Source organism: Abrus precatorius, unplaced genomic scaffold, assembly GCF_003935025.1.
Source record: "Abrus precatorius isolate BTA unplaced genomic scaffold, Abrus_2018 Scaffold3, whole genome shotgun sequence".
In the NCBI taxonomy this organism is placed as follows: domain Eukaryota; kingdom Viridiplantae; phylum Streptophyta; class Magnoliopsida; order Fabales; family Fabaceae; genus Abrus; species Abrus precatorius.
In genome coordinates, this window is record NW_020874373.1 from 16,060,148 (window position 1) to 16,081,033 (window position 20,886).

Below are 20,886 nucleotides of genomic sequence, written 5' to 3' on the forward strand. Positions count from 1 at the left end.
TCTTAAAATAACCAGAATGGACCTCGAGATCGGAAATGGATGTAGTAGCAACGAGCTGTTGTTGTTACCATTATGGAATAGAGTACGCATTAAGTATAATTTTTAGAATTCAATATGGAGTTGATACCAAGGATTAGGATAAGAATCAGAAAAGTATAATTACAGAGCCTCATCTGAATTCACGCCCCACTCTTTGATTAACATAATGGTAATAATTAATGGTACAAATATGGCATCATAAATGATCAATACAAGAAAGAAAAACATGCAGCAGCAATCATAAAAATAGTATATGACAATGACAATTCAAATGTCACCGTTTCTTCTGCATTCAGGGGAAAGTTGAGGGTAGCGCTTCCTATCAGTGCAGTAGTTGTAGATGGTATATTTATGGCGCACCCACTTGAGTCTTCTCCATTGATCAGCATCAAGGTCCCGGTACTGTGGCTGATCCCACCATCTCTTGCCCTGTGTGTCACAGAACTTGGCATTCACAGAAGCCTCACACCCATCAACGTGGAACCCTTTGTAGGCTGCAATGAAAGGAGCTTTCGACCAATCTGTTTTCTCCAAACCACCCCTTGTCGCCCAATCATCAGCATTCCACAAACTGTTGTATACCTTCATGGGTTGGTCAAAGGGGAATTTTACTCCCAAGTCCTTGTTGTTCTTGAACACCCTGATTGGGATATTGTCCACAAGGAACCTGTGTAGTACCCCACATTTGGATTTATGTTATTCAACGTAGCATACTCATTCAAAACTTGCGTTTTCTATCGCAAAAGATTTTTTATCGTTAATCAATTAAATGTTATAATTTCATCACATTTTTAAGGCAAGTCTTGCAGAAGTAAACAAATTTTAATAATGAAAAACGCTAAAATTACTGGTTAAAAAATTAAAATTAAAATATTTTATTAAAAAATTGTAAACGTATACTCACTTCTATATTTTTTAATGCCTTGTGAATCTATAGTTGAACGATGGTGCATTTGTGAAAATTTTTAGTTTTGTAGTGGAAGTAAAACAAAATTTTCGTGGAGTACTTACACAATTTGGTACATGTTCCACAGAACGGAGTATCTGTGGTAGCCTTTCGTTGGATCAAACCAGAGATAGATTCTTTGTTCTCTGTCACCCTTGCCTCCGGTGAACACATTTGTTTGCAAAATGTAAGGTTGTCCTGTTCTGTTCCCCAAGAACTCAAAGTCTATCTCATCGTGCTCCGAGTTTTGAGAAGATAACTGCAGGGTTCCAAATTCAAATTATATCAAAGTTCACGTTCACATACGTGCTACAACACAGCAACTAAAGAACCATCAATGTAAATAAACAAATTGATTGAAACAAAAATGAAAAATTCTTGCATTTATTTATTTATGTTTTTGTGCATACGTAGAAAGCAGTGACTGTGCCAGCTGAATCGCCAGGAACCATCCTTATGTTCATGCTGAAGTGGCCAAACAAGTATGATCCTTTGGTCTGGAATCCAGTGCCTGCTCAAATTGTATGAAACATGAATAATAAAGGGGTAGTTAATCATAACTTTGTTCTACGCAGAGATGATAAAATCGGCCCATTCAATTAACTCCTTTAAAACATAGTATTTGAATTTTAAAATTTAAATTTTAGGATTAAATAAATTTTAACCAATAATTTGATTTTAATAGGACTAGTACGTAAAAAAGATGTTAAGGGGGGTAAGGCAAAGGTACTAATACTACATACGCACCAGTGTACTTGTCAAGAAGAAGTTGAATTTCGGAACCTCCATTGAGGTATTTGATGTGGTCAAAAGCCCAAGTGGGAACGTAGTTTCGGCCGAATGGTACATCCACTGGCCTCCGAGGGGTGGCACAGAGTGCAGCAGAGGCTAGTGACACCAAAATTACACACACTGTCCATAAAGAAGAACCCATTTTGGATTTTATTTCAACGAGGGAACGCTGAACCAGTTATACGACTCTTCATGCCTCCATCAAGGTATTTATAGTCTTCATTCAGAGTTTGGATCCATATTCCTCTCTCTCTCAACTTTTGTTTTTTCATCAGTCACAATCATTTATTTACTTCTAATAAATACTTATTTTTCTCCCTTAAGTGCTTATTCATTAAATTATTTTTAAATGATTATTCATGTCATAACGTTAATTTTTCTTAAATTAAAATTAATTTATAATAACAAGTTAAAAAAATATAATTAAGAGTCATAAGTTATTGTTTAAAAAAACATTATAAACTCTTCTAAATAAATTATAAAGTACAATTTTTATAAAGATATAGATTAAATTAATCCACACTTATAGTTTTAAATGAATAAAATGAGTATGTACTCGTTTTTCTTCTTTATTAGGATGTTAGAAAGTTAAGAAGTAACATGTATACGAGTTTACTAAATTTGGTTGCTTGCTAATCATCAATCATTTTCTACTTGAAGCGTGTTGTCTCATGCAATGTAGAGATTTTTAAATTTGTTAGAATTAAAAAATATAAAGTTGAGAGATGGGATGATACCCAAAGAAAAAATAAAACACTATTAGATGAATGTATAGTAATTTATAATAGTAGTTCCTTCTTTTACATATTTTACATATTCCTTCTGATATTAAGTACAAATCATTATCAGGGAGTAATGTAATCCATATAGTTTACTGTGACATCATGTACACCTTCTACGTAGGTTATAAAATGGGATCACCCTCTTTAAGATACAATGCCGTGACAGTGAGAAAAAGTGGTGTAACAACTAACAAGACTTGTATTAAAAAAGTGGCATACTAGATGACGCATAGCGAGTCTCAAGAAATTCAGAATATGCATCCATCGAACAAGGAGCCAATTTGTCAGAAACAAACCCATTCACAACGCACTATCTAAAAAACAGCAGAAAATCACCTGTATTCTATTTTTCTAACGCACAAAAAAATAAATAACAATTATTATATTATTATACATATTTTTTTTATTATATATCTTTAAATGCATATTAAAAAAGCTAATAATGTTGATGCTTAGATTTGGTTGGATTTAGAAGGCAGTGAGACTCAAGATCGAAATTGGATGCATGAACAAGCTATTGTTGTTATTAGCATTGGGGAATAGAATTTGGAGTAAATATAGTTTCAAAGAAGAGTAGCATATGGGATTGGGACCAAGTGTCTGTCGTTTATGGTGCAAGGGAGGCCGTGCATGCGCGTTTCTTTAATTTGTTTATTTTAGTTTTAATTGGGGCATTATCATCATCGCGTTAACTTCCTCTGAAGGGTGGCCAAACTAATCTGCCATTTCAAATCATTTCCCATGTAAGACAGGACCAAACTTTCATTTCGAAAATTCTGAGAAGAAGGTGCAGCCGTGCAGCCGTGCTTGATTTGTTTTTTCAGGGCTTAAATAAGGTTTTGATCTTTTTCATTTTTATGATTTTATATTTTCTCTATTAATAATTTATTAACATATTTCTTTATTCATTTACACAACATTCAAGTTATCTCATGCTATTCGAATTTGAATGAAACATGATATGAATGAGATATATCATTAGCAATATTACATCTTTCATAACGTTGATATTAATCTTCTTACAATCAAACAAGGTTCTATCCGAATAAGCCATTATTATTGATACACATATGACACTTTGGAAGAAACCTGACACATAAGTATCAAGAATATGAAAAAGAAAAGCATTGCATGTGGGATTATGAGTTGGGTGCAAAGACGTAGCATTTTATAATTTAGAAGAAGTGGCGAGTTGGAGGAACGTACAAACAATCTCACATGATTTGATTTATAAAAGCAATGTTTATGCGTATTCATAACTGGAGTTTAGCAATAATTACAGGCATTATTAGTTGGTCTTTGGAATTGTAGAACCACCCTGATTTGATGTGTTTTCGTTTTTATGATTTTGAGGTCACTGTTCCGATACAAAGCCAGGAATCAAATCAACACTAAACAAAGTTGTGATACGCTATTGTCAACGCTTTTGGAGACTTATTATTATTATTACGTTCAATAATAATAATACAACTCAATTCCAATGCACCCGTAAATGCTAAGTTTGGAATAGGATTAAACTTTTGTAGATAATCAAATTAACAAGTACTATGAAACACGAAGATCTATTTAGACTTTAATTAAAGTTGACATTTGGCACACATTATGCAAATGTACAAACTGTATTTTACTTTTTGTGAAAAAATACTTTTTAGTATGTTCGTCTTAACATGTTTTTATTATAAGTAAAAATTTATTAAAAAATATGAAATTATAAGTTAAGTTGGATGCGTAAGATGACACGAAATCAAACCACTCTCTTTGTAAATACTTTGAACTTAATTTATTGAATTTGGATGATAGGTGGCTCGGAGGAAAGAAAGATATTGAAAAGAAAGGAATGAAGTTTCTTTCTTTTTTGAAAAAAAAAAATGATTTCTTTCTTTGTTTTTTTCTGAGATTTATATAAAAAAAAAAGATGAAAATAGAAAATTAACTAATTCTATTTTTTTTCAATTTCTCTAGAAAAATCAATTATTTTTATTGAAATTAAGATAGAAGGAAAGAAATTAATTATTTTGTCTAAATAAGTATTTTACATTTACCTCTTTTTTAATAACCTCACTCTTTTATAATTTAATTTCTATAATTTCTAAATTTAACTTCTTTTCATTCTCATAACAGTTTAATAATTATTATTAGTATATTTATAATTTATAATTAATAATTTAAAAAATAGTCATAAAAGTGTGTTAACCTTCTACGTCCCAATAAGGAAAAATAAAAAGGGTTTGAATTGTTATCCATCCCCGAAATTGGGATTAGAGAGACATTAAAGATGGAACGTGCATTGCCTTGAAGCTGACGATCAGGAACACGTGTGCTATCTTCTCTGACAAAACATGGCACTAGAAAAGACCTGTTCAGTATCTATTCATCGTAAAATAAACAAAAAGGAAGATCGCAATAATGTTTTCTAATTAAATTGTGATCTAATTCTCCTGTTGATATCTATATATAGTATGCGTGTATTTTTTATTTTTATTTATTTTATCAAAGTTTTTTAATTATTTAATTTTTAAATTTCATTTAATAATTAGCAAACGTATAATTTAAATATGTCATATTATTAATTTATATAAATAAGAAAACAATAAATAAGGATAGATGTAAAAAAAACTTAAATATAAAACATAACAAAATTCATTTTTATTTAAATGTTTTATATATTCTAACCTCTATAAATTTAAATAAATGAATGATATATCCCACTTTTATGAAATTTTTTTGTTAATTGTTGAATAAAATGTTAAAGTAAAATATTTAATAATTAAAAATATATAAAAACTAAACAAGTAACTAAAAATTAAAAAAATATCAAAATCACATATAAATTAAAGTGTAAGAATTATGATATAATTCAACATAAAATCTTGTAAATTACTTTATATAGATATTATTTAAGTAAATAAATAAATAATTGTATTAAGTTTTGTTAAAAATTACATTAAATTATAATTAAATAATTAAATGTTTTTATAATAAATAAATAACTTATTGTGACATTTGTTTTATAATAAAACTTTTAAAATTCATAGAATCTATATCTAAATATATAATAAGCTTAAATAATATGTAAATCAATGTTCTTTAAGCCTTTAAATAAATAAAAAGTGATGTAATCTTAAAATATTATATTAAATATTTAATAAACAATAACAACATAAGTACACATAAGAACATTTTAATCATTATAATATTTATATTTATTAAATATTTAATATTTAATTTTATAACTATTTTAAAACATTCAAAATTAACTCTAAAAAATAATGTTAATAAAATTATTTAATATAAGCAGGTCTAAATTGATCTGGATCTTATATATATTTACCCACAGAAAGCAAACAAATTACTTAACTTATTTTATCTTTACTAAAGAAGATATTTTCTATTATTCTTTTAAATGCATTTCTGTCCTCTTATTTTTACATTTTTAAAAATTTTATTTTTTATATTTTCTTTTTCTTTACATTTTTTCTTCTCAATAGAAATTCTTTAGAACAAGAAGATAAATATTCATATAACATGTTTAAATATATTCTAAATTCTTATATTTTATTATTTTTTATTTTGATTTTTTAAATTAATATTTTTAATTTTAATGACTGTTAAATAATAACATAATTAATTAAGAAAGTAGTGTTGGAAGTGGGTTATCATGAAGAAAAAGAAAAATTTAAAGATAATAAACTTATTTATAAATATTGAAAATATATTTAAAAACTTATTTATAAATATTACTTTTAAATAATAAAATATTAAAAAATTAAATAGCATGATATGTTATATGATAATATTATAACGTTAAATATATTTTTAATTTTTACATTTGTATAAATTTTAATATTATTTTTTAAATCAAGACTTTTAATTTTCATGACTGTTAAATAATAACATAATTAATTAAGAAAGTAGTGCTGTAAAAGTATAAAAAATATAGTTAATTATAACATTTAAATCATATTTAAATACGTAAATATCACATTAAAATAAAATTTATAATTGATAATATTAAGATAAATATAAATTCATAATTTATTTATTTTTTCAATTAAGGTCTTTAGTTTAAACTTTGTGAATTTTCATTAGAAAAATTAATTCTACCATTCTATAAATATTTTTGGTTGATATAATATTCTCCGGGCACTACTCAACAAATCATCATTAGATTGCACGTGTGTGACGTGTGCTAGGCTATTTGCTACCCAACTCTATTATTTCCAAAGTTTTTAAAGGTTAGTTAGGTCAAATTTTAATATCAAGATTTTATAAATAAATTTTATATATTATATAAATATATAATGATGTTATAAATGCATAGAGTAGATATTATTGTATAAATAAAATTTAAATACTTCTACATAAATTATCACATCAATGAGTATTAAATAAAAAGCATTACATGAATAACAACAAGATCATTCGACATAAATTAATTTCATTAAATAATTAAAATAAAAATGGTGAAAAGTATTTATCATAATCGGATAGCCATAATGGTATGATGTGTTTAAAAAATTATCATTTAAAAATAAAAAAATATTTTTAATAAATTAAAAGAGTTGTCACTAAAATTTATTAAATTTTTTTTTAAATTTTTAAAAATGATCTTTAAAATGAAAAATGAATCTGAGAGTTTTTACGTGATGGAAATGTATTAGCACTTTACAACATCCGTTTAAATAACAGTTACTTCTAATTAATTGAGTAAATTGATTTTAATTTTAAAAAATATTTAGTTAACTCCTAAACAATAATGGTCTTTATTTTTGTTTTAAAAAAAATAAATTATTTATTAAAATGTTAATAGATATTTTAGGAAAAAAAATATTTTTGAAAATTATATTGACTTAAAGGGTCTACTTCTAGTTCCTACATATCTTCAAGAGTAATGGAGAACTTAAAGTTTTGTAATTCTATTTAAAAATTACGAAGTTAGTTGATTAAAATTCAGTTTAGTAAAAGAAAGTTTATTTTTAAATTAAAATTATTTTCATAAGATTATAATGTTTAGATACAAAATAATGCGATTATACATGTATTTTACGAAAAAATAATACGAAAAGTGAAAGAAAATCACACAACTATATTACAAATTGTTAAAAAAAATTATTTGTAAATAAAATATTTAAATTTATATTTAGATTATAATTAATGTTGAAATAGAATTTAAGATAGCATAAACTATATATAAATCTCTTATAATATTTGAACAATGTAAATCACACATCGATATTACAAAAATTCATATGATAAAATGAAGAAATTATTAGTTATTTAATTTATCAAAATTTAAAATATGACTTAAGAAAAATTACATTATGAAATTAATTCTATTTAATGAAAAAATAAATATATTTAAATTGATTAAAGAAAAGAATTATTTAATAAAAATATTAAAATTTCATTTAGTAAATTTATATTGCAGAGTAACATTGGTATATAAAAGTTTTTACGATTTAAAGTATATAAAGATCTACATTACACAATAACGCTATAATTCGTTGTACTAATATGATAAAAATATTTTAATTTTATTAAATAAATAAATTATTTTTTATTATATAAAATAGAGAAATATTTTGAATTAGATGATACATTTTAATTAAATAAAAATAATTATGTATAAAACCTAAGGTAATATTGGTACGCATAAATTTTGACAATTTATAATATATAAAAATAGAATCGCTATACATTAACATTATAAATTATTATGTTAATAGAACAACTTTGATTTAAATTAATTGATTGATTAGTAAATTAGTAATTGGAAAAAGAACATATCTTAATTAATAGTTAAAATAATTGTCTAATTAATTAAAGATAAAATAAGATAAATTAATATTGTGTAAAGTCAAGATAACATAAGTACATTTAAGCTTTATCAATTTATAATACATGACGATAGATAAGATATACGTTAGTATTATAAATGGATACAATTATATTATTATTCATTCATTGATTATATATATATATATATATATATATATAAATCATAATATAAGAAAAGATAAATCATAAATATAAAATTAAGTGATCATCTATATTCTACAAAAATACAAAAAAATAAAGAGATAACAATTCTAAATGGTAAATGACCAACATAATAATTAAGACATAAATGATGAAATAATATTAAAAATTAAGAAAAATTTATTGTTAATGTTAGAATAAGATAAAATTAGAAGAATTAATTTTAAAAAAATAATAAAAAATAAAATAAAATAAATGAGTAAAATATATTATTTATGATAAACTATATAATTTAAATACAATTTGAGATAAAAATAATAACCTTCATTCTTTAGAAAAGAGAAAAAGGAATAGACTAAAAAAAGAAAAGGGACTGAAGCGTGAAAACAAACATTTGAACCGAAGAGAAAGAAGAAATAAAAACATTTAAGATTAAAAAAACTAAAAGGAAAGGGAAAAAATGTAAAAGTTGATGAAAGACATGTTGCAAAGGTAGTGTAATCGAATTAGCAAGAAACAAAACATTTCAAATTAAAAAATCTAAAAAATAGAAAAAAAAAAAAAAGAGGTAAAAGTTGATGAACGACCGACGCTATAGGGATAACGTGCTGCAATTTCATGCTTTACAGTCCAAACCATTTCAAATCAACATTAAATCAAATAGTATTATTTTATATTATTGAAAAATAATTATAACTACAAAAGTAAGAAACGTCGTAAACACTTTAACTTTGCTTTTATTTCTCACTCACTCAGATCTATTGTTTTTTAGAGGCATTTGATGATGTAAAAAATAATAAGAATAAATAAATACGTGAAACGGATAATGAGTTTTTATATATATATATATATTTTTTTTTTCTCTATTTTATTTTTTATTTTTAAAATTTTTTTTCTTTTTTCATATTTTTCTCAAATCTCTTCCTTTAAAATTTTGCTCTCTTTTTTCTTTTCTTAAATTTTTAGAATTTTTTTTTTAAATTTTGTTGTCATTTAAATTTCTTTCTCATCTCTGCAAGCTTCTTTTCCTTCAGATCTCTTATTCGTGTTTTTATATGAGTCCATTTAAAATTTTATACGAGGATAAAATTTTTATATTTTTCTTTCTTAAGTTTAAAGTTTATTGTAGATGCTAAGAATAAATCTGTACACTGCAAAATTTTTATTTTTAGGAGCCAGAACTTATTTACCAAGTTTTTATATCTATAAATATATATATTGGTAAAAGCAACATTTTATTCTATTTTATAAAAATTTGAGAGCAATTGAAAGAAAAAAATGGTATTCACACTGTCTAATAAACGTGTGGTGTGTGAAAGGATTATTGTAGCAATGTAATCTTCTACTCTATTCACTTGTGCAGTGTTAATCTATTTAATAAAATATTTATATTTAAACTCGATCATGCCTAGATTTCCTTAGGACTGTGAACTGTAAGTGATATTAATTTTGAATTTTTTGAACTCTTTACCAGCATATAGTCTCTCTCCCCAAATAGAGAAATATAAATAAATAAAATATCTTAGCATATAAAAGGATTTAATAATTTCTTAAAGTTATTTATGAAATCTTACACATTTTATTTTATTAAAATTTATTTATTTATTTATAAAATAAATAGTATTTTATTTTAATTTTGGATTCTTTTAACTTATTAGCAGCTCACTCTGACCCTGAATACAGAAATATATATAATAAAAATATCATGGATATAAAAAGATTTAAGAGTTTATTGAAGTGATTTATGACATCTACACATTTTATTTTATGAAAAAGTTATTGATTTTTTTTTTCAAATTGTTCATGATACAAAAAATGTCATTGTTTACCAAAATATACAGAAATGTTGAGTTTCGATCATAAACTAGAAATCAAATTATTATTTTAATAAAATAATTTGGCATTAAAAATGTTTTATTAATATTCGAAAAATGGTAAAATTTTATCAAAAATTTATTTATTTCAATAAAAAAAATATTGCTTATATATATATATATATATAAATTCTTTCTAAAAAATGAAGTTAAAGAATTGTGAAAAAATAATTGTTACCTTAATCTTTAATATTCAGTTTTTTTTCTAACAAAATGGAATATTTGTTACTTTGATATAATATAATTATATTATTAATTATATTAAAAAAATTATTTTTATTCAATCTTGAATAGTTAATTATATAATTACTTTAATAATTCTATGAAATATAAATTTATTAAAACATAAAATAATACATTGTTAAATGTAATTGTAATTTTTTTAATATTACCATGTATAAAAAATGAAATAAATTCCAACAATAATATTATATGGTTTTCAATTTCTTTAGAAATATTTTTATTTCTTTAATATGCAACGTTAAACCTTTTTAAGTGACAAAATCATATAATAAAAGTTTCAAATCAAAATATATATACATTCGGTGGCTTGTAAGATACATCATTTGAATTGGGTGTATGAGTCGATCTCCCATGTAAGTAAGGTAACATGTGGATTGAAAAGAAGAGTTAAAAAAAAGAAAAGAAAAGAAAAGAAGATATTGACGAGATAAAACTTAGTTTGAATTGTTTACGATACAAAACATCTAGTGACAAATGACAAAGTTTGATAAAGACATGAAGAGATAATAGAATTAACACAAAATAATTGAATTGGCTATCTTTATAAACAGATTTAGTTTTATCTTTTAGAATTTTTTTAAGTGTGGAGAGAGGCAAAATATTTAGTTTGGGTCTAAGATTAGAGAAGATAGTACTGGATAGAGACTTAGTTAATAAGTTTGCAACTTAAAATTGTGAAAATATGTGTTTGACTACAATCTGTCCTTGAAAGGCTTTCTTTCTAACAAACCATAGGTCTAACTCAAAATGTTTAGACTTGGAGTGTAAAACGGGGTTGGTTGTCAACAAAATTGCACCTTGATTGTCACACCAAATCAAAGGAGGTTTGGATGATGGAATTTTGAACTCATAAAAGAGAGATTGTAACCATGAAATTTCGGTAACAAGGACAACCATTCTTTGAAATTCTGCTTTAGTGCTTGATCTAGACACATGTTGTTTTTTAGCAATCTATGAGATGATATTCTTGCCTAAGAATAAGAAGAATCTTGAGGTAGATCGTATGTTAAATAATCTAAGGTCCAATCAGAATCACAAAAAATGGCTGAATTAAAATTCTATAATCAATAGTTACATTTATGTATTTTAGTACCCTCTTTGTACCTATCCAATTAGACTCAAGAGGATGGTGCATGAATTGAAATAACATGTTGACAACAAATGCCACGTATGGTCGAGTGATGATTGCATATTACAATGCTTTTTCAGCGACATCATTAGATATACTAAATTTTATTAAAAAGAAAAGAGATGAATTACTTGCTACAATTATTTTGAATATTTATGAAGAGTGGATGGTTGTTGTTTTAGAAATTGGGCCAATACTTACACCTTTAATACTATTATGCCTAATAATGACTTTGAAAATTAAATTAGATAGATCAATTGGATTAGAAATTGATCATGTAAGTTCAAAATACTCATCGTTAAATTCAAATTAGTGAAGTAAAAAATTTAATCAAATTGATTAAGAATTGGTTAAAATAAAATACAAATTAGCCCAAATTAATCCATTTTAAGGAAATGACTTTTTTTTAAAATTTTTTTTTTAAAAATTTATAGTTCTAAAATATTTTAAAATAAATAAAAGTTTATGTGTAAGTCTTATCTTTGAATTGTTATTATTTTACTTATGTTAATTAATATTTTACTTAATTAGATTTTTTTGTAAATTTTGATTTTTTTTTATCTAAAAGTATCTTTTACTAGATCCAATCATAAATTTTGATTTAACTTTTTTTATAAATAAAATATATATTATTAGAAAGAGTTTAAGGGGAACTCAAAACTTATTTACACAAATAAAATAAAATAATATTTACTAAAAAAAAAATGCTTTTAGACATGATCATTTCAATTCTATTAGAATCTTGAATGATACAAACAATTGCTTAGGATGTTAGAAGGCATTTGAGGGTCTTACGTATACTTTAATGGTAGGTGTTCTTGCACAAAATACTTTAACGCTTAAATTAGAAGGGTTATCTCAAATTATCGTATGAATAAAGTTAGAAAAGATACCTATCTCAAGAAAATATCTATTTTATATATAATTTTGAGTAATTTGTCTTTTAATACACCTGTCATAGATTGTTGGAATGTGTTAGGACACATTTTTTATGGGTGAAATGTGTAATGGTTGAGTTGGTACCTAGATGATTAGCCTTAAGTTTAAGACTAACTGTGGATGAATAATAAAAATATTTTTGTTTAATTTTCATGTTATTATTATAAAAGTAACTAATTCTTGTTAATTAAATCCTAAATTGCCTAATTGTAATAAAAGCCATCGCTATCATATGTTAATAGTTACTAGATTGGGTGATTTAGGCTTGCAAAGGAAGAAGCTTGCAATCGCTGTCAGATAATTTGTTACTTTCGGCGTAGTAGTGGATATCATGGCTTCTCAGCTGTCATAACAATTTCACATAAAGAAATAGATAAGATTGTTTGGCAGCAAGATTCTCCTTAGAGAAAGAGAACATGTTTTGATATGAGTAGGACCTAACATAACCCTTTTGTTGTTGTCAAGTCTCTGCCAAGCTTTAACTGAATTTTGATTGCAAGACAAAATGAGTTCATACTTAGTGGAGCACTGCATGCAATCTATTATGTGGCTCAAACAGAAAGATAAAATATTAAGCAGTTTCATTAAAAATAAAAATGACTGTATTCATGTAATGCCAACTGTGCTTTTAATGAACATCCCTATTTTAATTTATTCAAATTGTACTTGAGTTGGCATCACATAAATGGTTTGCACAAAGAAATTCCATCCCATATATTTATTGAATTATAATTCATTTTTTAATTGGTTAAATCTCTAAGTTTATTCTCTCCTAATTTATTCTTAATTTCTTCATTTTTAATTTTAAATTATTTTAACTAATTATGTTTATTTTTAAATTTTAAATATGTTTTCTCTTTTAATTTTTATTTTTAGATTTTACTGAATTAAATATAATTTTTATTTTACGATTATATATACATATATAATTTTTTATATTTCACCTAAATTTAAAAATTACATGTGCCGTAGGTGAGATGGATTCTAGTTTTAAGCGTCAAAGAATTTTTTAATTGTGAATTCTTTTTAACAGTGTAAAATTTGATCTACATAAAACTTTTTTTTTAAAAAAAAATTAGTCTTTATGCATCACACATTCTTTTTATTTTTATTTTTATAATTTATTTATTTTTCACATAAGGACTAGAGTGAAGAATGTGCTTTGTGTAATAACTATGATTAAAAAAAATATATGTTATGTGTGAGAATCAAAATAAAAAAGTATTTAAATACAAGATAATGTTATGATATGAACATTAACCACAAAGACTATTTTAAAAATATTTTTACGTTTATAGACTTATTTAAATACTGTTTTTCACAAGGGCCAAAATAGTATTTAAACTTTTAAAATATATACTTGAGATACACCTTTTACTCTTTTTCAATATAAATGAATTTTTTAATAGTAACAAATAATCATAAATGTGACTGTTAATAATTTTATTATTTTTTTCTACAACTTTTAGTGTCACCAACAACGAATTTGGAACATCTTATTCATTTTAACATTTTAAAAATAGAATAAAATTCTATACCTCTACTATCAACTTTAAAATTTGATCTAAATCTATATTTTCTCTTCTAAAGTTATATTTATAGGGGCTTAGAAGATTTGTTGCCTGCACTTCTCTCACAGCTTAGATTTTACTCGAAAAATATTTTGCTCTTATACTTTTATATTTTTTGATAAATTTTAGTCAATAACAGAGAAAATGTTGTTAACTTAAGAGAAAGACATCTCTAAAAGGCTCCTTCACATTCAAATGAATTGAAACATAACATATACTCTTCTTTGAATGGAAGAGAATGTATATTTTAAAATAATAAAGGAACAACTTGCTACGGGATGAACAAAATACAAACTGATTTCATTTTACTTTTTGGTCAAAATATACAAACCGATTCAATGCTCCACATGAAAATTTTATGTTCTTTTTTGGGTCCAAGATGAATACAAACAACAGACCCAAAGCCAAGCCCAAAGGAAAAAACAAAGACTCCACCAAGGAGACAAATAATGCTGCAGCCGTAATTTCATTTTACATTTTTTTTAACTACATCACCCTTTTTTTTCATCTTTCAAAAATATATGCTTTTATATCTCTAATATTATAAATATTTTCTTTTCTAATAAATTTTACTACATGTAAGAAATTAACAAAACTGTTTAAATATATAAACTAATGCACATGGACCAGGCATCCTAAATGTCAGACATGTAGATAAATCTGCTAAAATTAAAAAAGTAGCCAGTAACTTTACAATGAAAACTACAACTGTGCCACTCTTTATCATAAAACCCAAAGGGAATAAGTGAAATAATAAATCTAAAAAGGATTTTAAAAAAACATCCGGCAACAAAATATAAATGAAAAGGGGGAGAAGTTATTGCTTCAATGCTTTGCCTCCCTCGTTCTCTCTCTTGTCATTTTTGAAACTTCGAAATATAGATCCTTCATTTTTCAATTGGCAAGTTACTTTCCTAAATTGAGAAACATGTATAGTAGCTATTTTATATTCTTAAAGGATGTCTATTTTCCAATATTTTGGCTTCTAAGAAGAGCTGATGGATGGAAGAGTGATTGAGATCTTCAAGCGTGGAGGTGGTATAAAAGATACTGCTATTAAGACGATTTTTTTACAAAGTTGAGAGGACTTGATTTCCCGATGAAGTTCAAAACCAAGTTGAAGCTGAATAACTCAAAAGGAGAAAATAGTTATATTCTAAAATGAAGTTAAGATGTTTATTTGGCAAAGCTCAGAAGTTAAAAGGGTTGTGTAATCTTTCCTTACCTTTAAAATAATTAAACAGTACCGCATCTTAAAGCTTATAATCGGCTTCTCCTAAAACAGCCAGTGTTTCCTCTTCGGTTTACGTGGGATTGGTGCTTCTGTGACAAAGACAAGAACATAAATCAATAACTAATATACATTCCAATTCTGTATCCAGATAGTATTTGGAAGTTCATATCAATAAAGGACAAGAAAACCTTGAATGTCGTATAGTGAATTGTAATGTACCTCAGACCAAAAGCTTAACCACAGCTCTGCATCAATAAGAAAATGAAGGGGAAGATAGGGATAAGAGGATACAACAATCGGCAATTTCAAAATTCAAGATCAGAGAAGTTTCAAAATTCATGTTCAATTAGATATCTCTAACGTGCCAAGTCTTTTTTATTTTCCCAGTTGAAGTTCACATGCAAGTCTGTAATTCGCTCCATTTTGATATTCAATCTTCTTACAAGGTGGAATTTTCATGATATATGCTAGACTTTGAAGTATAGCAGCAGCTTATGAACTTATTCAATTGATTACAAGAAGCATGCACTAGACATTGCTATATTTCAAAACAATTATTGCTACATTCACCTTGTAAATTCTTAAGACTTGTTGAAGTTATCAAGTTGAATAACGATGATGACCATCTTACCACGCTTTGGTGCTTGATACAGTGGCATAATTTCAATGAAACAAGTGTCTCTGAATGATGTCAAAAGGCATATCTTTGCAGAAAACTTCACAAAAAACAAGAAACATTATACTCCATGTTGATAATAATTCAAATAAAATGAAATTATATTTACTAGTTTAACAAAAATAAGAAACACAAGTTAATTGGAGAATTGGATGTACCAAGAAATTTGAGCATGCATTTTTCAATTTCGGCTAAAAATATAGAATCATTGCATGAACTCTAATGGAATAGCAAATCAATAAAATTAAATTACCATATCATATTGTCATTATTGTATTTGTATTTCATTTTCCCATCTACTATAACACAAACTAGCTCTACATTTTATATATGAGTACTCAGATGGGTATCTGAATATATGGCAAAGATATCTCGTTGGACATGATTGATGAGGTCAAAACACACTTCCACTTGTGCTCTCCAATTGCAACTAAATTAGGCAAAAAAACAAACGACCAGCATGTCTGTGCTTCAATATCATGTGTACTTTTCCCCAACCAAAAGTGCTAATTAGAATGCTGATAAATATATTATTAAATCTAGGAAGAGAGAGAAATAATTGGGAGAAAAACACCTTAACATCTGGTTCATAATGATTGAAAATGAAATGACAATTAATATAGTCATTAAGGGATAGAACTGATTAGAAAAATTATAACAATAATTTAGAGAAAGATAGTGTTGACAATATAATGTGGAACTGGCATAAAAGAAACCCAAACCTAAAAGACTCAACAACAACTATCACAATAACTTATCACCTAAATTAACAATAAGTGAAACTTATTAATGGAGTAGGGTATTTTTTGGGGGAGAGGCTAAGGTAGTTGTAAAACTGGTCTACCCGTGTCCACATCCCTTTATTTATCAGTGCATGCCCTTGCCTTATGTTATAGTTATATCGATGTACATATTACTCACACTCTAAATGCAAGGCCTCAATTACAATCATAAAAATAAATTTCCAATTACAATGCATATTAAAGGAGTTGTTATTTCAAGTCAAAGAACAGATAAACCTTATCAGCATCTAACAAAAGCAGTAAACTATTTAAACACAGCAAACCTTATCAGCAGCTGCCTGTAAGGTAACGTGGTCCCCCCATTCTCCAGATCTTTCATGTGGTAGATAGAAGGAAAATTAAAGTTGGATTAAAATGACGATAAAAGAACCCACAAATGTCACTCATATAAGCGAAGTAGTTCATTTTTAAGATACGTACTTTGCCATTCTCTTGTAATATTGTTTATACTTCATTGGTACATAACATTCATATGAGGAATGATGATCTTTGAGCTGGCAAAGAGAAATGTTTTTGCAAATTAGCATCTCAAACAATCGATTTACAGTGTTTAATAGAGTAATAGACCACCCTCCTGTACACAAGGATTTGTATGATTTTGGTCATATATGATCTAAGTATCTATTGCATACATCCCTCGTAAGCAATTTTTATCCTATCGTAGACATTAAGAAAGAACAAAAAACCTACTGATGTACCTCTTCCCCACTCCAGTTTAAGAATGCCCTCATAAATTCATCTATACATCAGTAAATAACCACAAACCTAGAAAAGCAGATATCCCCATAGCTAGACATTTTTCATAAGGTTTGCTTTCTACGTGACCAACAAAAACCAAATGCCCTCGTAGCATACGTACCTGTTTTACAATCTCTTTTCGAACATGCTTGTGGTATTCAGGTGATCTAAAGAGCTGATCTGACAGTGCACGAAACTACAATGTGGGTAGAATCATCAATAGAAGTTCAAAAGGAATGATAGTTAACTGTTATCTAGATAAGATACCTGACAATTTCCATCTCCAGAGACTTTAACTTCACAGAGACCATAGATTTGTAACCTTTAAAAAGAGAGAGAATGATTTAATACCTCCAACAAATATAACATATCGATATGGGCAGAAACAAGCATATAATGTTTTACTAGTTGAGCTGATCCTCATTATCTTACAAATCTAGATTTCTAAAACATATTAATATCTTCAACAAATGTTAAGGGAAAAGGCAACAAAGTTTCAAAATCCCTGGCAGCTTTAAGTTCCAAATTTTGATGCTTCAGACTTTCTGTTTCACACATAGCAAGGAAAATAATTAACATAATTATTAACCATACAAATTTTCTTTTACCCGTTATCTGTTATTAAGTTCAGAAAATATCTGTGTACTGACCTTATCAAGAGGTTTTACAGTATCTATGTAGTCTTGTTTTAAGAGCCTCAACCACATGGCTAACTAATATGCCACTACTTGACTATATTCATGACCTACAATTTCCATGATTACATGGCAGAGCAAGTATTTACCTATGTAATTTTCATTTAAACACCTAATTTGAATTTACTGTTTTCAGTTTTTTTAATCAAGAAAAATTATGCAGTACACTTACTGCACCGGTAATGTTTTGACTACATGAGTGCTTATTTATTGGCCCTGCCTGGTTATTATAATACCCTTCTCATTTAATCAAAAGGGAATATATGAAAACTTCAAGTCTTTGGAATATTACTAACACAGAATATATGAATTTCATAAAACTATAAAACAATGACATACCTCTGAAGAAGACGCTGGTGATCCATGCTAGCATCATTTATGTTGGGGAAGAATGAGTTTATTCGGGGCACATGCTAAAATTTCAAGAAGTTAGAATTATAAGAAATTCAGAAAAGCATAATTATTCAGATATCTCATCCTCCAGCTCTTAAGTAAAAAGGAAGTGTGCTCATTTGGGAAAGTCTACTTTTCTCTGTGATGATAAATTGACAATGTAGATGGGGCAAAATGCAGAATAATATAAAAATATCAACAATATTATATATTTAAAGTTATTCTTTCTCTTCCATAATATATAACTAATGCAATACATACACTGATACACCATTAACTTGATAATTTTTATAATGAGGGATTTGAAAAGCAAAATTCAAACATGGTACAAAATGAACAATTAAATAATTAGGCAGTTATGCTTTCGGAATTTAATGTGTGTGAATGACAGTTACAGGAGTAGGCAGTTATGTATTCAGAACATAATGTGTAATGTGTGTGTGAATGACAGTTATGGTAACTGTTCATTTTCTGGGACAGAGATACTTCCTCAGAGACGTTTTTGAAACTCTGTGACAACAAGATAAGTTGTATTTTTGTGTGATATAATATGATTTCTATCAATTTATCAGTAATGTTCTATCATAATTCAGAGAATAGCATAAAAGTAAGAATTCTTACAGGAACAGGTGCCAAGTTGGAAAGTCGTCTGCCAACTGCACCATCCAATTTGGCATACTCTTCCGACAACACGAGAGCAATCATTTGGTCATCCTCGGTATCCTGCTGACTGCTTACGGAATTCGAGCTGGAACTTTCACCCCAGTATTGAGTTCCATTCATTATGCCCTGAGCTGGCAATAACTGGAAGCTTCAACCTAAAGCTAAAATTTATCACAATTCTCAATTTCTAAACCTGCAAAAAGACCTACATGTCATCAAAATTCTAAATTATAAAATTAATCTACCAAGTACTTTTCATATCTTTAGTCCTCAAGGTCTAAATAGAATACTCAATTAAGAAACACATACATGATGCACTAACTGGGAAATGAAACCATTTCAAAAAGTGTAAAATAAAAAGTAATATCATACACCAATCGTTTGATATATACAAAAGATCCAAACAAAATGGGACTATGACGGACAAGTATGCACTAATCAGACAATCATCAATAAAGCAGCAATTGACAAACTGTTCTTAAAATAAGCTAAATAAAACGAGTACAAGCATTGATCGTAAACAACAAATGGGTACAATCACAAGGGGATTAGCTTGAATTCTGATAAACCCTTGTAGTTACCAAATTCAGAAGTGTTGGGTTTTACAATATGTAAAATCAGAGCGATGATTTTGATCACAATCACATTAAAATGAGGGGGAAAACTATCCATGAGCCAAAAGCACGATGGCTGATAACTACCGCAACCCAATGCTGTGAAATGAATATTCATTACCAAAAAGCGAGTATATATACCCACAAAAAGAAAAGAAAAGAAGAAGCATGTACCTGTGAATCTTTTGCTGCAATCGATTAAATTAATGAGTAGTTCTGATTTGGATCAAACTGAGTAACGAATGGGTCCGTGAAAGACGAAGGAAACACAAGGCGCGTAATAAAAATTAAAAAGAGAAATTTTCTCCCCCAATAGAGATAGAGATGAACAATGTAAAAAATATCAATGGGTAAGTTAAGACTCAGCAATCTAGCTAAAAGGATGCGTTAAATTTCCTTTTTCTACGGAAATATAAAATAAGATGAGAGGATGACCACTTAGTTTATAACTAATTTAATTAGCTCACAAGCGATAAAAATAAAAGTATGTTATCTCACTAACTTATATTTTATATATATATATATATATATATATATATATATATAGTAATTAAGGTATTATTTTATTTTATTATACATTTTTATATTTAGTCTCATCATAATTAAATTTTTTATTATAATAATATAGTTAATTTAATATAAATTACTAAATTATAAAATTACTTGTGAATCATTTTAAAAAAATAATAAAATATAGTTTAAACAATGTTGAATATAAATTTTAACTATTATATTATTTATAAATTTTATTATTACTAATAATTAAAATGAATACC

General features: G+C 26.5%; 2 protein-coding genes across 6 annotated transcripts; both read right to left on the minus strand.

The window, feature by feature from the left end:
- Positions 1-306: 306 nt before the first annotated feature.
- Positions 307-1,919, minus strand: LOC113860681 (probable xyloglucan endotransglucosylase/hydrolase protein B). The gene is made up of 4 exons (XM_027493162.1): positions 1,733-1,919; positions 1,396-1,496; positions 1,051-1,244; positions 307-706 (listed from the first exon to the last, which is right to left on the minus strand). The coding sequence occupies exons 1-4, from the start codon at positions 1,917-1,919 to the stop codon at positions 307-309; spliced, it is 882 nt and encodes a 293-aa protein (XP_027348963.1).
- A 13,013-nt stretch (positions 1,920-14,932) lies between these two features.
- LOC113863177 (OTU domain-containing protein DDB_G0284757) lies at positions 14,933-20,410 on the minus strand. 5 transcript variants are annotated; one of them, XR_003504523.1, is made up of 11 exons: positions 20,285-20,410; positions 19,455-19,689; positions 18,780-18,853; positions 18,013-18,067; positions 17,867-17,941; positions 17,428-17,501; positions 17,271-17,319; positions 16,160-16,244; positions 15,717-15,773; positions 15,520-15,617; positions 14,933-15,417 (listed from the first exon to the last, which is right to left on the minus strand). XR_003504523.1 is itself a non-coding variant. In XM_027496646.1 (10 exons), exons 2-10 carry the CDS (start codon positions 19,614-19,616, stop codon positions 15,555-15,557), a joined length of 663 nt encoding a protein of 220 aa, XP_027352447.1. In that variant the 5' UTR covers positions 19,617-19,697; positions 20,286-20,410; the 3' UTR covers positions 15,501-15,554. The 5 variants fall into 5 exon arrangements, 3 of the variants coding, with proteins under 3 accessions (XP_027352447.1, XP_027352445.1, XP_027352446.1); XM_027496646.1 differs by lacking the exon at positions 14,933-15,417 and having other exon boundaries at positions 15,501-15,617; positions 15,748-15,773; positions 19,455-19,697; positions 20,286-20,410; XM_027496644.1 differs by lacking the exon at positions 14,933-15,417 and having other exon boundaries at positions 15,501-15,617; positions 19,455-19,697; positions 20,286-20,410.
- Positions 20,411-20,886: the final 476 nt, after the last annotated feature.

Bases quoted from the DNA above. Each gene is read 5' to 3' on its own strand.
- LOC113860681 (XM_027493162.1), bottom strand. From the start codon at position 1,919: ATGGGTTCTTCTTTATGGACAGTGTGTGTAATTTTGGTGTCACTAGCC. The intron at 1,497-1,732 runs GTGCGTATGTAG...CAATTTGAGCAG, and splicing joins TCTTCTTGACAAGTACACTG to GCACTGGATTCCAGACCAAA. The intron at 707-1,050 runs GTAAGTACTCCA...GGTACTACACAG, and splicing joins TGGAACATGTACCAAATTGT to GTTCCTTGTGGACAATATCC.
- LOC113863177 (XM_027496644.1), bottom strand. From the start codon at position 19,616: ATGAATGGAACTCAATACTGGGGTGAAAGTTCCAGCTCGAATTCCGTA. The intron at 16,245-17,270 runs GTTTGCTGTGTT...TTTTTTGTGAAG, and splicing joins TACAGGCAGCTGCTGATAAG to TTTTCTGCAAAGATATGCCT. The intron at 15,774-16,159 runs GTAAGATGGTCA...TTATTGATGCAG, and splicing joins GTATCAAGCACCAAAGCGTG to AGCTGTGGTTAAGCTTTTGG.